Source organism: Atta colombica, unplaced genomic scaffold, assembly GCF_001594045.1.
Source record: "Atta colombica isolate Treedump-2 unplaced genomic scaffold, Acol1.0 scaffold104, whole genome shotgun sequence".
NCBI classification, from domain to species: Eukaryota; Metazoa; Arthropoda; class Insecta; order Hymenoptera; family Formicidae; genus Atta; species Atta colombica.
In genome coordinates, this window is record NW_017259189.1 from 228,386 (window position 1) to 250,386 (window position 22,001).

The 22,001-nt window shown below is 35.6% G+C and overlaps 1 protein-coding gene across 1 annotated transcript; it reads left to right on the forward strand.

Moving 5' to 3' along the window:
• The first annotated feature begins 601 nt into the window (after positions 1 to 601).
• LOC108688256 (histone-lysine N-methyltransferase SETMAR-like) lies at positions 602 to 1,015 on the forward strand. Its single transcript, XM_018194438.1, has one exon. The coding sequence runs from the start codon at positions 602 to 604 to the stop codon at positions 1,013 to 1,015; it is 414 nt and encodes a 137-aa protein (XP_018049927.1).
• Positions 1,016 to 22,001: the final 20,986 nt, after the last annotated feature.

The window sequence follows — 22,001 nt, forward strand, 5'->3', positions numbered from 1 at the left end:
GACAATCTGCCGTTTACGCGACAATTGTGTCTTAATGTTCCATAGTGCGTAACAATATTAAGGACACAATTGTCGAGTACGTAATGTCACGCGCAACAACTTCATTTTTCTTGTCTAATAATTATTTTTGAACAAACTTGCTAACAGGCTTGAGTAATAGAATTTATTTACACTTCAGCATATTCAGCATATACAAAAAGGGGACTTGGTTTACAGAAATACTTATAATTCATTCACACTTACATTCCTCTCTCACATTTATCTTACAACTACAAACCTAAACTATTATTATACATTCTCTTTTACCTATACATAATCTCTATCATAACCCTATCACAATCTATCACATCTATTATTATTGTCCAACTATAATATGCTACATTACAATCTTATACTCATAGCCTTGTAGTCTTATATAAGATGTAGTAAAAAGAAATCAATTATTTTTCCAGTAGATGGCTTTAGTAATCTGCATCTCGCGTTGTATAAGTGCGATCGGGTTACGCTAAATGGCGTTAGAAAGATAAGATTTCGTACTAAAAAAACTTCTCAGACAGTTTTGTGATTGCTTAACTCAGTATTGTTTGAGTGCGCGTCAAAGATGGACACCAGCAAAGAGAAAATACGTCATATTTTACAATTTTTCTTCGATAAAGACGAAAACGCAAGCCAGGCGGCTGAAAATGTGAATAGTGTTTATAGTCCTGATACTGTAACAGCCAATCACGTGCAATTTTGGTTTCGTCGATTTCGTTCCGATAATTTTCATATCAAAGATGCACCACGCTCTGGAAGGCCAATTGTCGAAAATGGTGATAAAATAATGGAAATCGTTGAGTCCAACCGTCATGTAAGCACTGTTTCGATTGTCCAGGAGCTGAACATTGTACAAAAAACCATTTGGAACCACTTGAATAAGGTTGGATATAAAAAGAAGCTCAATGTATGGGTGCCATACGAGTTAACGCAAAAAAATCTCATGGATCAAATTTCCATTTCTGCGAATCGCTGCTGAATCGCAATAAAATCGACCCATTTCTGAAGCGGATAGTGATTGGTGATGAAAAGTGGGTCACTTACGACAACATCAAGCGAAAACGGTCGAATCGCGGTGAGCCAGCGCAAACGGTGGCCAAGCCAGGATTGACGGCCAGGAAGGTTTTGCTGTGTGTTTGGTGGGATCGGCAGGGAATCATCTATGAGCTGCTCCCCTATGGCCAGACTCTTAATTCGGATCTGTACTGTCAACAATTGGATCGTCTGAAGAAAGCAATCGCCCAGAAGCGGCCAGCGTTGGCCAATAGGAGAGGAATTGTTCCATCAGGACAACGCAAGGCCACACACATCGATAGTGACTCGCCAGCTCCGGGAGCTTGGTTGGGAGGTTCTTATGCACCTTATAGTCCGGACCTGGCTCCGGTGATTACCACCTGTTCCTGTCTATGGCGAATAATTTTGCTGGTGAAAAATTCGCCTCAAGAGAAACTTGTGAAAATCGACTGTCCCAGTTTTTTGCCAATAGGGACGAGGGTTTCTATGAGAGAGGCATAATGAAATTACCTTTAAAATAGCAACAAGTTGTCGAACAAAACGGTGCATATTTGACCTAAATCGGATCATTCTAACTATACTAAATAAAGCCTTCAATTTCATGCAAAAATAATGGATTTCTTTTTACTACACTTTATAAAATACTCATTCCTTGTCTTCACATTATCTTTATCATTATATATAGTCTCTATTTATATCTTTTCCTTGCTTTCTTCTTTCTTTTTTTTTCTTTTTATTTCCTTTTCTCTATCCTTCAATAGTTTTATTTTTTCCTTTAAGTTCATTAAAATCTTCTCCTCATAATTTCCTTAGAATCTTGTCCTTATCCTTCTCCAACTCTTCAAAACTCTTGTCTCCTCATTTTTTAACATAATGCTCCAGGTTATCTTCGCTTTCATAACAGAAAAGACATCCTCCCTCTTCTATTCGTAGCCAGTATTTATTCTTCCCTTCTAAATTATCGCATCTTAATTTAAATAACGCTTTTATCTCATCTCATCTCCTCTCTTCCATTCCATTTTCTCCACTTCAAATAATTTGGTGCTCTATTCTTCATACTTATTATTCTTTATATCTTTTATTATACCTTAACCTATCTATTTTTTCCCTTTCTCATTGCCTCTGTAAATCCCTTTCCCTATTTATTAAATTTTTTTCAAAACTTTTATTCCCATGTCTCATTACTTCCTTAGATTCAATTCCCCATCTGTTCTCATTATAATAACCCTCTCTCTCCATACTATATCTAACATTCACAGGTTTGTTATCCTCTCTGACCAAATTACCTATGTTTCCAGATTTAATCTTTTCCTCATATTTTCTTGCCTTTTTCAAATCCCATCCCTCTGAATTTATCCATTACCAGCTCTCTCATAATTACATATCTTGGGGTGCAGAAATCTAAGTCCTGACATAGTCTAACATCTTTTCTAGTTCACCTTTTTCCTCCCAGCCTCATAATTCTACTCCATGCTTACACTTTATACCAGATATTTAAATAGCATCCATCTTCTACTAAAGTCATTTCTGCATAGCTTTTTCCCTAAGCCTCCTAAGCCCCATACCTTTCTTACTACCATTTTTCCTTTTCTACTTATTTCTTTAATATGCCTTTTATAATCCCCATTCCTATCTAAATTAAAACCCAAATATTTAAATTCCTGCATCTTCTCTAGTTCCTTCTCTAGTTCCCCATTTCTATTTCTCTTTCCTTTTTTCTCTCTTCCTCCAGACACCATTATTTTCGTCTTTTCTGTGCACAGCTCCAAATTTCTCCTCTTCAAAAAATTTTTTGAACGTGCTATCATATCCTGTAACATCTCCCTATTATAAGCTATCAAAACTACACATCTTTACCAACGAGCATATTCTACTTCCTAGTCTAATTCCTCCTATTCCTCTTTTCTCTAATTCATTATCTATGTCCGCAATATATAAATTAAATAACAGTGACTCATCACACAGCCCTGCCTTACTTCTTTCGTTATTCTGAATTGTTGCGTGTATCCTTGCTTCGACCTTATCCTCACCTGCGTTTCCTCATACATCTTTTTTATCTTCTTTACCAAATATTTACTTACATCCTTGCCTTTAAGAGTCTCCTAAAGTTTGTCTATCAACCTTATCAAAGTTTTTAAATCCGCAAACATCATACATATTTTTTTCTTTCCTTCTTTCTGATTTCTTTCCTTTTGCATCAACTGCGTTAGTATGAAAATATTATCCATTGTTGACCTTCCTCTTCTAAATCTAGCTTGGCTTTCCGAAATCATATCTTTGGTTTCCTTTCCTTTTCTAATCTATATTTTATTATTTCTGTATATATTTTATACGTACACTATAACGAGATATAATATCCCTGATATAATACCTAATTTGTTATCTTCTCCTCTTCTTCTCTTTTGTATAGAGGGACAATTATACTTTCCTTCCAATCTTGTATTCCATATTTTTTGTAACAGTTCCACTAGCCTCTTCCGTAAACCCTGCATACATCCAAGCTTCCATACCATCTATTCTTGCCGCCTTTTTCTTGTTTATCTTTCGTAACGCTTAATTTCTTCAGCCTTCTTCTTCACTTTCTTTTTTATTTATATCTTCTTCTTCTTTTTCTAGCTTAAAAAGTTGACCGGTACTTTGCTATGCTTTATTTTCGTCCAATAGCTCCTTAAAATATTTCCTCCATTCCTCGTTCTTTACATTATTCTCTTTCCATATCTTCTTATCTCTCTTCCTATTAAGATATACATTTCCATATATCTGCTTCTCTCTTCAATTTTTTTCAATTCCTTCTCCTCTTTTTCTCTTTTTTCTTTTTATTTCTTCTCCATAATTCTCTGAACTCTTTCCTTTTTTCCAAATATTTTTTTTCCATTTTTCCATTTCCTACATATTCTCTTCACTTCTCTCTCTTTTTTTCCTGAAACAACTAATATCCTATCAGTTCTTGTATTCTATGTACTTTTTCTTCTTTTTGACTTTCTTCTTCACAACATTGTTGAACACAATCTGTTTTAATTCCTCCTATATAACTTTTATCTTTTCCTCATTATTTCTCTTGTTTTTATCCATATCTTCCTCGTCTTTTATACTCCGTGTTTTTATTGTAATTTTCTATAGTCTCTTTATTCCATATGATAATTTCTTCTTCTTTGATGACACTATCCTCTTCGTCCCGGTTATCTTCCGCGTCATTTTTTCTTAACCCATATCAGTTCCTTCTTCTAATATCAGGCTCAATGGCATAGAATCCATTCTCGTGTCGATCCTAAATTCTACAATTCTATCACAAATATTATCGTTAGCCATCGCATAATTTATTACCGAGCTACCTCTTGCTCCTACATACGTATATTCTCTTTCCCAATCACCTCTTGATCTTCCATTCAGAATGTGCCAGCCATACTCCGTTATCAGTTCTACAAAATCTCTACCTCCATTTCTTATCACTTTATTCTTGCTACATCTATCTTTTCCATCCTCTAAATCTTCTCCTTCTAATTCCCCAATTCTAATTATTAAAATCACCTCCTATAATTACATTCGGACTCTCCGTACATTTCCTCTTTAATCTTTTCCATCTTTATATCTAAATTTTTACCTCCTTGTTCTCCGACTGAAACTATATCTTTTCCTCACCAATCATTAACTCTGATACGATTACTCCTTCCCACTCTTTGCTAATTAATCTGTCTTTCTTATTCCTCCATCCTTTCCTCTTTCAAATTATAAAACTGCCGCTTGCCCTGCCTGTTTCTTTTCTTCCTAGCATAACTGCTATAACCCTGCAATCCCATACATGTGTCTAGGTAACCTATCCTTCACTGCATCCCAATCTTTTTTGTCTCCATGCCTCGCATAAGCTCACGAAATCATACACTTTGACATAACTCCAAAAATCCAAATCCTTTCCTCCTACATCTGTTTTACTATTATAAAATAATATTTTTCTTTATTTTTCTTATTTACTGCTTTTTATCCGTTTGCTTAATTCTGTCTTGTTTTTCCTTCTATCCATAACTTTTTCTCTTTTCTAACTACCTTACCTTTTCTTAAATTATTATTTGATTCTTCTTGGCTAAAACTTTGCTTTTGATTTTGATTTCCTATCCTCCTTTCTTCTCTCCTCTTACCTTCACCTGCCACTGTTTCCTCACCTTCTTTACTTATCTTATTTTTCCTCTTTTCTTCATCCTCCTCTCAATTCCATGCCTTCCATATTCCATCTATTCTTATTTCAAATCATTTTTAATAAAAATCTCTTCTTTTAACTTATGCTTATTCCTCATTTTTTCACTCTTTTCCTCCTCATTTCTTACTCTAATCACTATTACTGGTCCATTTATCCTCGAGAAGACTATGTTACATTCTATCCCTCAATCTTTCTTTTATAAACCATTTGATTCATTTTCTTCTTTCTTTCCCATATTTCTATCCCTTTTGATATATTATATCTGTTCTTTTACAATTATATTTTTTTTCTCTCCTCTTTTTCATTATCTAAACCCATTTTTTTTACCTTTACCTCCCTACAGCTTAAACCTCTCCCCCTCTTACCTAAATCCTACTCTTGAGCTATCTCTTTTCCTTCCAAAACTACTTACACTCTTTCCCTCGCTATCATAATCATTTCCCTCTCTACTTACGTTGCCTAAGCTTCTTATTGTCCTTCAAACTCTCTATCATTTTCCTATTATTTTCTGACAAATCTTTCTTTCTCTCCAATCACTGTTTCCAATTCTTTCATAACCTCCTCTAATTTCTTCTCAATTTTCTAATTTCTTTATTTACATCTATGTCCCTTCTTATTCTAGCTACTTCTTTTTCCACTAAATCTCTCATTTCTTTTCTCTCCTCCGTACAATTTTTTCTAATCTCTTCATTTACTTCTACCTTTACTCTTTCCATTATACTGTTCTCCTCTGGCATGTCAAATGTCACTTTTTTCGAACCTACCTGTGATTTATTCTCTGTCAATAAATGTTGTTTATTATCTACTTTGCTCTTTCCTACTTTACCTACACCTGCCATCTCTCTTTCTTCCTGTCGTTTTTATGCGCTGTTATTGCGCGCCCTAACCTGCCTCACCTCGATGTATCACGCTCGATACTTTCTAACGCACACACCAAAAATCTCTCCTCCAATTGCGTTTATATCCCGCTTCTGACAAGCTAATTAGGTCACAATTGAGCCTCTCGCTGATACTATTTATCGTCAAACTCGCTGATAGAAGATGCTAAGATGCACTCGCATGAACTCATTCACATGCCCTCTAACTAAGTCCATAGACCTGAGTAGTACATGCACCAGTCCCTAAAGACGCACCTAACGCTTATCCATCGCTGACGAGGCAGTCAACGGAAGAGGGTTTTAGAAACGACCACGGGCAAATGTAGAGAAGAGTCAGAATTAGGAGCTCCGCATAATAAAAAGAATAGGAAACAGAGAACAGAGAATAAAAATTTCAATCTATCAGAAACTGTGTACTTCACAATACATGATTTCTAATAGATTGGAATTCTTATTTTCTGTTTTCTGTTCCTTTTATTGTGCGGAGCCCTTAATAGTCCACATCGTCTAGAGCGGCCACGTTCGAAATATCGACTTCTTCCATTGTCTGACCAATCGCTGCTCTAGCTTTTAAGCACCATATGTGAAACAATCTTAAGTCTGAGTATTATTTTCTTTATTTCAATCCTTAAATCTAGAAACATTATTCTAAGTTCTAATCTAGAAGTACCGATTCAATTTGTAAATTTAGAATTAATTGTAAGTTTGTACTTTTTTAATTAATTTAGAAATAAATCTGTTTTCGCACAGAATTAATTATCAACCCACTAATTAATGTATCAATTGCTATTAAATATATATTTAATTGATTAATGTCGAGTGTGCGAATGCCTCTACTTTCTCGCTAATTCTTAAAATACTAATAATATAACCATCGTTAAAACATTAACGAAAAGTGATCACTCGTGCGAGAGAACAGCCTATCAACGCGGCCGAGTCAACAGATGAATTTAAAGAAGCTATCAAAACCTTCCTCCTTGATCACTTCTTTCCGCTAGCATTCGGGAACACCAGAGAACATTTAGGCAGCTTTCCTTTTAGGAGACACAAATCGATACAGTATAATATACTCGAATACAGTTGGCCACACTTAAATGGAACGCGATGTGCAGTGTGTATCGTGTGTACGAACTTTTAATACCTAACCTTAAAAAATTTGAATGTTTTTTTTATTATTGAAAATAAAAATCTTAATATAAAATTATTTTCTTATTTATTCTTAATATAAATTATATTAAAAGTATAATACTTGTTCGTCGACACAAGTAATTCTGTATATTGAAAACAGAACAAAATGGTGGAAATTGGTTTGCGAGTGCGTTCTAATATCATTTAATTCATCAAAATCACACTTGAACAGAACTCGAAACACACTCTGACTCTTCTCCCGAGGCAAAGTGTGTCGATTGAGTTTGAACAAAATTATAAATGGAAAGCGACGTGTGTCGATTTGTGTCAAGTGTGTCGATTGTGTCTTTTAAAAAGAAAGCAGCCTTAGCCGGACATTTCAAGGTAAGAAAGCTTTTTTCCACTTTCCGGTAATTGAAATTAACCATCAATGAATTGTACTTAGCATATGTCCCACGTTTGCGCGCACTTATCGATGCTCGAATCTTGGCGGTTAGTCCGTACTCTATGTGGTTACGTAGTGCATGTTGCGTATCTTCGCTATTTTTTCAGCATAGGGAAAATGATACCATCAAATGCCCTGAGTATCATTCATGAAACTTTTTTCCTAGGATAAAAAGTGAAAAATTTCTCCATTGATTAAAATTTCACTTTTTACTTTCCATCCTAGGACTTCAATGATTAAAATTTTCACTTTTTACTTTCCATCCTAGGGATAAAGTTTCATAATTGATACTATGAATTCCGCATCAGAAAAAGAAAAGAGGATTATCAAGGAATTTTATGGCATAACATTCATTTGGGGTTTCCTGAACGTTTCAAATTCTATAGGGTATGTTCTATTTTAACTGTCACTCTGCATGCCCTCGCAAGTTGTCCCGACTGTTCCGAAGTATTATATTAGAAAGATTTGTCGCTTATCTAGGGAGAACGGGAGAGCAACTGTGGAATGATTTGGAATCCACTATAATCGGAATATTTAACGCTCATCTTTAACCAATCGGTAACTAGGACAAATTCGGCTACGACGCTCTTTGATACGGAATCGCGAATTTCCTATCACACCACAGCCTCAGGTTAATTCAAAATACCTGCAAAGGCAACTGCAGCGCAGTTCGTCGTTCATTTATGCAGTACTGCGAGCAGTGCATCCTCAGCAGGAACTGCATAAACGAACGCACTCTATAAATATGGATAATAGGGTAACAGTGATTGGTCCGCTAAATTAAGACAAAAACGGAAGTTGCCCTAAAGTCCCTAAATATCAGAGTCTAGTCATGCTCTAAAAATGGCGTACGTCTGAAATGTATTTGCTCCTTAAAGCCTTTTTATGCATCCAAATTTAGCGACGAAACTCATCGATCGCTGTTTCTCTTTGTTCCAAATCATGAAAATGGAATGCGCAATGAAAAGTAGCGATTACAGACATTACGATTGACTTTCATTACAATTCTTTTTGTTCCAAATCACAATATCCTTACTGTCAAGTATAGTGAGTGGTACAATCGCACTATTAAATATATACAGGAATATCATGAGTGGCAAAAGAAATGTTTAGAAATTATGAAAAGGCAAGAAGAGGAAGAAACAAAGTGTTTAGTGCATTTGTTGCAATTATGTCTGCAGATAGAAAAACATATAAAAAAAGAAGGATCCCTGTTTGTACAGCATGGGAATTGCATTGCTAAAATAAATTCAAATTGTAGGGATTATCGCCTATTGTCGCTACAACTTTAATCAAATCGAATACAGAAGCGACTGACAGCGATGACTTTCAAGCGACTAGTGGAGTCATGTGATCTTCGATCGCTACAAAAGTTGCGACTAATGAAAAGATTGCCGCCATGAAAAGATATCTTTAGAACATACATGCGTTCGGCATTACAAATCGAAGGCGTCCGTTTGGTCTTTTACCTCGAAAATCATTCAGCAACTCACATTTTTCCGCTACATGTTATCTCATCTGCGTTTAGTATTAACATTTTTAGAGCCAATCAAGCTGCTTAATTCACTCCGGATTCCAGAAGACCGAGCTCGTAGAGCTAATGCAGATTTCCGCGCCTAAATTAAATTCATAACCTATATATTTATGATAATGTATCCAATTGATTCGTTAAGGATCAAGGAGAGACCCTTGTCAAAGATAAATTTTTTTATATCGAATTACGGCTAAAAATACTGGATGGATTACGATATTCGTAATTCATCAGGAAAGGCTCCTGAAAGCTCGTACAGAGCGATTTTTTGTAAAAAGAAGAAATAAAAATTTTCTAATATCTCACTCGATGTGTACTATAGTGCAGTTGAGGTGTTTACGATCTTATTAATAAATATTTTCAAGAATCAATTTGCAAAATTCGACTCTATTATATTACTAGGAAGGCTCGTATAGAGTCGAATTTTGCAAATTGATTCTTGAAAATTTTTATTAATAAGATCGTATACACCTCAACTGCACTATAATAGTGAAGAAATAATATTTCTTCGAAAAGAAAAATGAGTATAACTTAGATTACCAGAACTGCATGCACATTCTGCTACAGCTGATTGCTAATCAGGAAATCAGGGAAATTCTTCACATTAAGTTAAACAAAGAAAGATATAGTATATAAAGATAATAGGTTTTCTTGTCTTTCTTGATGGCATTAATGATTCTCGCCTTCGGCGTGCTGAGAATAACCGAGAACAAACTGACATATAACGAACTAGACAGCATGAGACCTGTTGAAAAAAATCTTTCAGTCTGTCGCGCTTAATAGAAACGACCGAAGATCGAAAATGCTTTCTCAGCGATCTCGGTCGCTCAGTGTATATCAGTATAAGGGCATTCGAGATAACATATAAGTTTTAATAAATTTTAGTAATTATATACCTTTCTCATTAATATATAATAGCAAAAATGATTTCAAAACGTAATAGTTTATGAGATATTAATTATTTACGATTTTTTATGGGAATTATAATACTGCGTTTATAAACACAGTCTGTAAGAATTTTATGTGGTCGCTTGCGTAAGATGCGAGATCAGTATGCTGGAGATCTCACGTACTATTCTACATTTTTTTCCTTTTTTCATATTTTTTCTGAAATAAAGTAATTAATAAATATATTAGGGCGAGCATATTTTTATATAATTATTGAATTTATTCGTGTACTTTTAAAAGTTTTAAACCAACAAAACATAGTCAAACATTAGAAAGAATATAGATAAAATTATTAAAACCACATCAGAGATTGGACACAATATAAATAAATTAATTTATTAAATCTTTATTATGTGTCAGTGAGTAGTAAAAAGTTCAAATCGAACCTACACTTTGTTGAAAAGTGAGAAAAATTGGAATCATGAGTTAAAGTATTTATAATTACGTTAGATGATGAAATCAACTATTTTATTTTATCTCTTTCCCGGCATGCTATTCTTGTTTTACATCTAATAAACAGAAGATGGAATAAATAGCGATAATGTTTTCCCGAACACATTCGTCAATTTCAATTTCTATTTAAAAGTTGTTTTGTTAGTGAAAATATTTCAGTATCAGGAGAGTAGCTTTTTTTTATTTCACACATAAATAAACGTGTAGCAAGATAAAAAGCTTTTACAATGAAAGCACAGTATAAATTAAATTAAACATTGAATTAATTAATTAACATTTGAATATGTAATGTATGAAGAGAAGTTATTGTTAAATTAGTAAATTATTAAAACAGGTTTTAATTAAAAATATTTTTTGCATTAATGCACTAAGGTTCGATTGCACCGTTACTTTGATTTTAAGCGAAATTTAAAACTCTTTTTATCTCGTTTTAAAATCGAAAAAAAGACAGGAATAAAGAGAATTTTAAGTCTCGCTTAAAATTAACTAATGTTGCAACTGGAGATAAAGAATTTATTTAATTTTAAAATTTTATTACTTTATATAATATATTTATTTATATTTTTATATCAAAATTAAAAAGAAAATCACAAGAGAAAGAGAGAACAATTCTATTATTATTTTAATATTAGATGTACAACTTTGCTTCCGCCGTTTTCCTATAGATGGCTTTAGCGGTAAGTAGTGGTCGAAATAAATAAATCATAGACGTCATACAATAAACTTGGGCATCATAACCCCATAGAAACATTAGTCGATTTGTGTCTGCATCATAAAGTTATTCTCAATTGTCAGTTTACGAGCCAAATTCTCGTCATTTGCGGGAAGTTTTAATTTTTTGCTTCATGAAGAAATCTGCGGCTGAGGCTCATCGAATGAAGCTCAAATACTTATGGTGAGGCCGCTATTAGTGAAAGAACGTGTCGTGAGTGGTTTCAACGCTTCAAGAACGGTGATTTTGACGTCCAAGGTCATGCTCTATATTTGATGGGACCAGCTCGGCGTAGTTTTATGAACTGTTAAAACCGACTGAAACAATCACAGGCGATCGGTATCGAATGCAATTGATGTTTGAGCCGAGCATTGAAAGACGAACGGCCGCAATACAACGAGAGACACGATAAAGTGATTTTGCATGACAATGCTCGACCCCATGTTGCGAAAGTGGTCAAGACATTGGAAACGTTGAAATGGTAAGTCCTACCCCATCCGCCGTATTCTCCGGACGTTGCTCCCTCTGACTATCACTTATTTCGATCAATGGCACACGGCCTAGCTGACCAGCACTTCCGGTCTTATGAAGAAGTAAAAAATTGGATCGATTCGTGGATAGCCTCAAAAGATGACCAGTTTTTTCGCGGGATTCGTATGTTATCCGAAAGATGGAAGAAAGTAGTGGCCAGCGATGGACAATACTTTGAATCATAAATGTATAACCAATTTTTTACAATAAAGCCTCGAATTTCGGAAAAAACGGCGGAAGCAAAGTTGTACACCTAATAAATTCATCAGAATGCTCATTTTCTTTTCAATGTAATAATTCGAACTCTTTTTATACTTTTTATACTTTTTTATACTTTGTATTGCAATAAAGCGTCTTCCTACAAGTAATACAAGACAGTGACATTCTTGTCGAATAACAATGATGTAATGATATATTGTATCACACCGTATATATACTCAAGATTTGATATAAAAATCCTTTCTAGCCTTAAGTAACAGAAAACAATAACAACAAGGCTAATAGGCTCCATTGCGAATTGTGAATTTTTGTATATGCACATACCTATTTGCGTATATTTAAATGTTATTTTATAACTACGCTTACAAAAAAAAATTCTATGAACAAATTAATGTTTCTTGTAATAAATTAATAGTAGCAATATGATTTAATATTAATTTATTTTCGAGCAATTAAATATGATAGCGTATAATCGAGCTTTAGAAAGGAAATTATAATTATAGAGTATCAAATGTTCATTTTAAAAGAATAAATGGATGTTTCATCCTTCTACAGCAAATAAATTACTTTTTCATATGATGTTCTCATATATTAAAATATTAATATATTAAAATATAATTAATATATTAAAATATTGATATTTTAAATATTCTTTATTTGCTTTATAAAAAACTTAATGATTTTGTATACAAATTAATAAAACATCGTAAAAAAATTTTTATAATTAATGACTATTGAATTATTAATTTTTTAGTCGAATCAAAGAATTCTACAGATTAGACAGATTAAACATCAATTGTTATTAGTCATTTAACAGATTACAAATCTATTTATATAATCAGTATTTGTAATTATTATTTGTTGTATTTTACATAATTATATTAATAAAATTAAAGAGAGACCATTATACGCCAGCACATTTTTAAAAATTTATAAATGAAAGCGCAATATAAAAAGTATTTTCTTCAATGACTAATTTTGTAACAAATAACGAATTGAAAATGTAAAAATTAATTAACTTTACTCCAGACAGCACAGAATATTTATAAAATATTTTATAAATACTCTGTATTGGCTGGACTAGTCGAATAAATTCTTAAAATAAATATTAATATTAGGTGTACAACTTTGCTTCCGCCATTTTTTTCCGAAATTTGAGGCTTTATTGTAAAAAACTGGTTATACATTTATGATTCAAAGTATTGTCCATCGCTGGCCACTACTTTCTCCCATCTTTCGGGGAGCGTACGAATCCCGCGTCGAAAAAATTGGTCATCTTTTGAGGCTATCCACGAATCGATCCAATTTTTTACTTCTTCATAAGAACGGAAGTGCGGTCAGCCAGGCCGTGTGCCATTGATCGAAACAAGTGATAGTCAGAGGGAGCAACGTCTGGAGAATATAGCGGGTGGGGTAGGATTTCCCATTTCAACGTTTCCAACTATGTCTTGACTACTTTCGCAACATGAGGTCATTGTCATGCTGCAAAATCACTTTATCGTGTCTCTCGTTGTATTGCGGCCGTCCGTCTTTCAATGCTCGGCTCAAACATCAATTGCATTCGATACCGATCGCCTGTGATTGTTTCAGTCGGTTTTAACAGTTCATAAAACTACGCCGAGCTGGTCCCATCAAATATAGAGCATGACCTTGGACGTCAAAATCACCGTTCTTGAAGCGTTGAAACCACTCACGACACGTTCTTTCACTAATAGCGGCCTCACCATAAGTATTTGAGCCTCATTCGATGAGCCTCAGCCGCAGATTTCTTCATATTGAAGCAAAAAATTAAAACCTCCCGCAAATGACGAGAATTTGGCTCGTAAACTGACAATTTCAATCGAGAATAACTTTATGATGCAGACACAAATCGACTAATGTTTCTATGGGATTATGTTGACAGATGCCCAAGTTTATTCTATGACGTCTATGATCTGACGTCTGATTTATTTCGACCACCACTTATCGCTAAAGCCATCTATAGGAAAACGGCGGAAGCAAAGTTGTACACCTAATATTTTCATTATAAAATTCATATTATCTCTCTCTCTCTTTTCTATTTATTTTAATTACTACTAAAACATTAAAATCCAGTTGCATCAACATTACTTTGACTTTAAGCGAAACTTAAAGTATCTATCTGTCTCGTTTTAAAGCGAAAGAGAGACAGAGACAGATAGAGTTTTAAGCCTTTGCTTAAAGTCGAAGTAAAATTGGTGCAACTGGGTCTAAGAGCTTTAAATTTGGAATTACTCTGGCACGAAGCATTTTTACTGTTTGGTCTATTTGAACATAATCTTTTTATAAAATCTGTTATTAAATTGAATTTTCTTATAATTAATTAATTTTTTATATGTATACATAGATGTATTTCAGGACATTCAATTTTGGCTAAGATACATCAATCATTTGATCATTTTATATTAGGTGTACAACTTTGCTTCCGCCGTTTTTTTTCCGAAATTCGAAGCTTTATTGTAAAAAACTGGTTATACATTTATGATTCAAAGTATTGTCCATCGCTGGCCACTACTTTCTCCCATCTTTCGGGTAGCGTATGAATCCCGCGTCGAAAAAACTGGTCATCTTTTGAGGCTATCCAGGAATCGATCCAATTTTTTACTTCTTCATAAGACCAGAAGTGCTGATCAGCCAGGCCGTGTGCCATTGATCGAAACAAGTGATAGTCAGAGAGAGCAACGTCTGGAGAATACGGCGGATGGGATAGGACTTCCCATTTCAATGTTTCCAAGTATGTCTTGACCACTTTCACAACATGAGGTCGAGCATTGTCATGCTGCAAAATCACTTTATCGCTCTTCGTGTCTCTCGTTGTATTGCGACCGTTTGTCTTTCAATGCTCGGCTCAAACGCATCAATTGCGTTCGATACCGATCGCCTGTGATTGTTTCAGTCGGTTTTAACAGTTCATAATACACTACGCCGAGCTGATCCCACCAAATACAGAACATGACCTTGGAGCCGTGAATATTCGGTTTGGCCGTCGACGTGGAAGCATGGCCGGGAACTCCCCATGATTTTCTGCGCTTGGGATTATCGTAATGAACCCATTTTTCGTCCCCAGTCACAATGCGATGCAGAAATCCCTTCTGTCTTTGCCTTTCAAGCAGCTGTTCACAAGCAAACAAACGCCGTTCAACATCTCTCGGCTTCAATTCGTACGGCACCCAATTTCCTTGCTTCTGAATCATTCCCATGGCTTTGAGGCGTTTTGAAATGGCTTGTTGAGTCACTCCCAATGATCGTGCCAATTCTTCTTGATTTTGACACGAGTCTTGCTTAAGTAATGCCTCCAATTCTGCATCTTCGAAAACCTTCTCTCTTTCACCGCTATGCCGGTCTTCGACATCAAAATCACCGTTCTTGAAGCGTTGAAACCACGACACGTTCACTAATAGCGGCCTCACTATAAGTATTTGAGAGCATTCGATGAGCCTCAGCCGCAGATTTCTTCATATTGAAGCAAAAAATTAAAACCTCCCGCAAATAACGAGAATTTGGCTCGTAAATTGATATTTTCAATCGAGAATAACTTTATGATGCAGACACAAATCGACTAATGTTTCTATGGGGTTATGTTGACAGAGTTGCCCAAGTTTATTGTATGACGTCTATGATCTATTTATTTCAACCACCACTTATCGCTAAAGCCATCTATAGGAAAACGGCGGAAGCAAAGTTGTACACCTAATATTATTCCTAGACATAGATTTCAACACATATCTTTCGGACATAATAGCAAAGCGAAGTTTAAGTGAGAGTTCCTTGACTTCAAACAGAATGACGTTGATGGGTGACTGTCTGTTAGCCAGGGCGATTCTAATCGCCTTGCATTGAAGTCGTTCTAGCTGCAGGAGAAGCGATTTCTTATTCTGAAGAACAAAAATCTGGCAACGATGGATCCTCTAAAAACAGCTTTAAATGATGATGATGAGTAAGAGTTGGAGAATTCCACCAGATCGCTGCCAAAAATGATAGGATCAGATTAATCAATGATTTTCCTTTTTTGATGATTTGCTTGAAGTGATTCTCCCTTGAACTTGTAATCCAAAATAACGCCCAGAAACTTTACGCTAAGGACTCTCTCCATTAAATGATTGTTGATAAAGATCTTGAAGGTAGAATTTTTTTTAAGAGAATGCTTTCTATTAGAAAATAAGATCCAATTGAATTTGGTTGGTGATAACTCTAGATCTTTATTCGAAAGGTACATGTAAATCATATTAAGTGGGAATTATACCACCTTCCTGGAGGAAGGTGGTATAGTTCTGTCCTCTACAAAGCGGTTGAATAAGTTCAGTAAAAGTTCTTTGTATTTAGCCGGCAAAGCAAAAAGCATAGCTGTTTGATCTAGACCTGGAGAGGAATTTTTTCTAGATTGTGATAAAGCGAGATTGAACTCATTAATAGAAAAAGGCGAGTCTAGATCTTTGAAAACTGTTCCTTGATGGTGAATATCTTTTGCAATCATTGAGCTTTTTTCAGTATTCGTAGGGCAGAAAGGAGAACAGACCTTTTTTACCTTTGGCCTTTTCAGATGACGATAAGCAGAAGGTTATTCTGCCTGTCGTCATCTGAAATCACACTGGAAGGCTCTGATAGATTATGTCTTTTAAAGGCTTTAACTAAACGCCATATGTCACTGGTAGGAGTCTTACAGTTAAATGATTCCACGAATTTCTTCAATTGCCTCTTCTTAATCTTATATAAAGTCCTAGTGCGCTGACGCTCTTGCTTTCTTGAATGAAAGGAAATTCTCGATAGCACTGCTGATATATTTTTGCGGCACTTCTATGACTTAAAATGGCCTTGGAGCTTTCTTCTGTCCAAGGAGGATTCTTCCCGTTGCTGAGAACCGGGACTGACCTGGAAAGTCGTTGCTTTTCGGGGAAGAGCAATCTCGTAAGGCAAGGTAAATGATCTGCAAAATATTCATATACCTCAGTAGAGTCCATAAGAACCTTGCTAAAAAATTCCTCGGAAGTAGATAGTAAATAATGGTGTAATTTGTTAGCTTTGTCCGTGTCAAAGATTAATTTGTATAGAAAGACATGTCGTAGATATGTATTGATAGGGAAGTGATCACTGCCAAAGGTGTCCGATTCAGTAGTGATTTCATCGCTACTGAGCGCTAAATTAGCAGAAGTAATGGTGATGTCAACAGTTACAGATTTGTTTGATCCCGGCGGGGTGAATAGCGTAGGATTACCATTCATAATGCAGGCTCCGTTTATTTCTACCATGCCTAGAAGCGCTTTGCCGGGACGATCGGATTTGGAGCATCCTCAAGAGGTGTGATGTTAAAATCACTTGTTATGAGCGTGTTCTTGTACTTGTTGTTTAAGAGTTTGTGAAAGTTTGTCGAACCATTCTTGAAATGTGTGTTGATTCGGATGGGTAGATGTTAATAACTAAATTAATAACTAGGTTAGTTGCTCATCATTAAGATTGATTGTTATAACTTATACTTCTACCGAAGAATGATGTAGATTCGAAAGGTCCAAATGACTGAATATGATGTTGTTCCTTAACAGGATACAGATTCCTTTCTGGCCAGAGCTCTCTGAGTTCTTTCTAATAACTTTAAAAGGCGTAGTTGAATAAAGCAGGATACCTTGCAAGCAGAAAACGTCAAACTGTCGGCTGGTACGTTGTAATTGAGGAAGTTTGCCACGAATGCCGCAGCAATTCCAGGTAGGATTCTAATAGGTTGTAAATATTTATTGCGGGAAAAGGTGATTATTATATCTTGCTAGGTCAGCATTACTAAGAGAGGAGGAATGTAGATTACTTACAGAGTCAGTACTAGATTCGGAACAAAAACCAAGAGTGGATAGAATTTCGGAGATTTTTTGAAGCAGAGAAATAATGGGGGATATCATGCCAATAATGATAGGAATGTTAACCAGAGATTCACAGTTCTCGAGGAAGTTTATATTCTTCTGAATGATCATACCTATATTTGAAGTCGATTTCTCTGTTAGTGAATATGAAAGCCTTTTATCACTTGTTCCTTTGAGTGAATAATAATGCGCATCGTAGTTAGTGTCATTACGGTCATTGGTGCAAGCAGGTGATCCTGAGAGTATCCTGATTTGTATGTTGAATTGAATGATCCAAAGATGATACAGGAAGAATTTTGCATTTCCCTGCAACAGATTATATTTTATAGATGGGTGGTTTCCCTGAGAGAGGATCCGAAACAGTCGATCGACCATGTCTCAGAGGAGACAACCTGCCTTCTTGGCACAGCTTATAAGAAGGTTAGAAGAAAAGGGATCCTTTGAGTTGTCAAGATGTTGGAAATGATATATGAAACTAGTAGTGTCATAGAGGAGAGATGTAGTATATAGAGAGAGTTGTAGGATTTTGACACAGAAGAAGAAGCAAAAGTATGATTTTAGAGGTAAGGAAAGTTTTTAAAATCAAGAAACGTGTTGTGAGAAGGCGGGAAGAGGGAGACTGTTAGAAGCAACTATTTTTCTAGCTTCCACAAGAGGAATATTTTCCTGCGCGGCCAGGCCGAGGACAGTCTTAATAATGACAGGGCATATGTGCGAAGTTGCGAGATGATCTCCCTCGCAATTGATGCACTTGGCATGCGCCTGCTCAACTAAGCAAAAGTAATCTTCCTCTCTAGTGAGTCCACAGAAGAGGCATCTTGGTTTGGTGTTTTTACAGTCGCGACCGATATGGCCAATTCTAATAAACGTAACAAATCCTGGCTTTTGGAATATATGCATCGATCTTGAATAAAGCATTAAATAAAATCACTTCCTTCGGGAGTGATTGTCCTGCGAATTTTATATAGACTGTTCGCGAGGATGCGTAAGTGGCTGTTGATTGTCATGCGTCTGTTTAAGTTTGTACGTCAAGTACTTTGATCGTTGAGATTAGATTTTCTCTGAGACAGCCCAGCGAGATAGACTGATCAATATAATTCCTTAATTCCCTTATTAATTCCCTTAATAATTCCAATGCGGAGAACTTTAAAGGATGAAACGAAAGCCCGAAAGCCGTTCTTATCAAAGACAGAATTAGAGATCAAACGATTAGCCGCGTCTGCAGTCTTAGCTTCTATTATGGCTTTACCATTGCCAAATCTCTTCATGAGAAGAATATCATTCTTGATAGACACAGAAACAACGCGAGAAAGTACAGAAAAATGCGTCGGCGTAGACTTGTTCAAGTATACATATATACTTGGGATACATATAGACAAAGAGAGAAATGTCATTTTAAGAATATTTATTAATCGAGACATTCCTCGTTTTAGCGAGCGCCGATGCTCAAGTGGAATTCAGATGCGTTGTTCGAAAAATTATTCTTAGAATGAGGTGGACCAATGGCCAAGACCTTCGATTTCACCTCCTTATTATCTCAGCACTATGCTTACGACTAGATTTTTCATCATCAGTGTCCATAGGAAGCGGCGAATTGATGGGTCAAAGACGACAGAGATTGGTAGGGGGGAAGACAGAGGCACCATCGCCGCCATTACTGCCAGCGACTTCCGCCATCAAATTAGTGAGCTCATATTTGTGAGTTCGGTTCATATTTTTGTTCGAAGAGGCGCCCGCCAAATGCGCATCAGGATCGGAATTGGATGATGATGAAAAAGAAGGAGAAGAGAACTCGATTCCATTGAGGAATAGAGAGCCATTACGCGATATTATACACTTAACGGCAGCTTCTACTTCCCCCCTCTCCTCTTCCCGATGCCGAGGGTCCCCGATATGGGACCGAGAATGTGATTTACGGAAAGACACGATAAAAAAGAGCACAAAAATGAACACAGACTCGTGCCAGCTCAAATAGTAGGCCAAATTAGAGTGAAAAAGCGCTATACAAACGACTTACGCAAGAAAAGCCTCGTAAAATACCGCAGTGAACGAACCCATGTGTACATTCAATGCGCCACTTCGTGGAACTCGAATTAGGTTAGGTGACATGCTCACTTGTTCTAAATTCCTTCGTGTCACTGAACATTAGAGCATATGAATGCAACTGTTCCAACCGCTATCTTACCTGTGATCCAAGTGCTCTCTGTTAATTTGGAGCATACGACACGAACTAACCTCTTATAACGACAAGTAAAAATACGAAATCACTAAATTTATCGATGTAGGGAAAAATGTGAAAATGTAAAGTGAAACATAGGTTACAACACTTAAAAATCATTTCATCCTTGTTGTTTGTCAATGTTAAACAAATATAAACAATGCTCATGAGCGTTGTCAACATGAATCGAACCACGGCCATAAAGTTCAATTTATTTTTAATTTTTTTTCAATTCTAGAATTGAAAACAGGTATTGATTCTCTAACTCTTATCATGATAAAAATGTGAGCCATCTCACATCGCGTGATTCCCTAAGTTTCATCATGGTGCAATTACGAGCAATCTCAGGGGAGTTCGGTAAGAAATTTCTTGTTGAATGGTAAGATCCGAGAAAGAAAGACTGAGAAATAGAGCGAGAGAGGAACCACAGTCGACTGAACTGACTGAATTAACAGTTTTAAGGTTAAATATATTCTGTATAGTCCAAAGACAAAAATAAAATCAAATAGTAATATACATGATAGGAATTTTGTTGAAGATGAAGAGGATGAAGAGATCTTTGAACCATATATGAGAATTACATGAAGAATATTTAGAGATTTGTATTCATTTTCAACAGGATTGACTTTGTAAATAATGGCAGAAAAGCGTTTTAGGTCCAGTCCCACAATTCACGGTTTATTTTTAATCGGAGTTCGATTTTCAATTCTAGAATTAGAAAAAAATTAGGAATAAATTGAACTTTGGCCGTGATCTGATTCATACTGACACGCTCATGGGCATCGCTTGTCTTCGTTTAACATTTGACAAACAATAAGGATGAAATAACTTTTGAAGATATTCTTTCTTTGGTTGAACCATAACTAATACAACAAACAACGAATTTTCAAGAGCCTGTTTCTGTTTAGAAACTCGATTATCATTAACAATTTGATCAATTTGTCTCTAGAATCTTTTATCTTTACAATGTCGAGCAAAATTATGATATGTCACACAAAGAGTCGCGCGTCAAATAAAGCCGATTCTACATTAATTGCAAGTTGATCGCAAGTTTGTTGTGACAATATGAAATGTTGATTTCAAAATACAAACTTACAACTAATATAGAACTGGCTTAATAAAATAAAGCGGGATGTTTTGATTGGTTGACTCGGACAATGCGATGCCTGAGGCGCTCAGTGGAAATGTAACCTAAAGCGAGGACTCTTACATAACGCATAACACATGAGACTTAAGAAACCAACCAATCAGAGTTCTTTATTTCATGGAAAGAAAGGAAACAAAAGACGTTGATTGGTACATTTTCTTATGCATTAACCCGGATCCTCATGTGGGCAACAGCGCTTTGACACAGAACACTAATTTGTGAAAAGTCGATTGTGAGAGTAAAATTTACTCCCATTATTCGTTTTTCACCAATCAGCGTTCGGTGTTAGAGCTCTGTTGTCCATATGAGGATGCGAGTTTATGTATCTGTACTTCCCACTTAGAGCCAAACGTGTGCATAAAGAAAATCATCTAATCGTATTTTATGTTTGTCTTTATGACAGAAATATGATTGGATAATTTTCTTTATGCATGATTATGCGGCTGTGCGAATTTTTGTGGAATGGCTGCCCTTAAGGCACAGAATCTTGCATAACGCATAACGCATAGTGCATAGAGGAAATGAACCAATCGAAATTGTTCTTTTCTGCGGAATGGGAGGAAAGGGAAGATTCTGATTAGTTGATTCGCTTATGCACTATGCGTTATATGTTATGCAAAAGTCTCTGTGCAGCGAGTCACTTTAAAGACTTCATAAAGCATCATTTCCATAGCAAGGAGATTTC

What these genes read in the sequence shown, in the direction of transcription:
- LOC108688256 (XM_018194438.1), top strand. Translation starts at nt 602, where the DNA reads ATGGACACCAGCAAAGAGAAAATACGTCATATTTTACAATTTTTCTTC.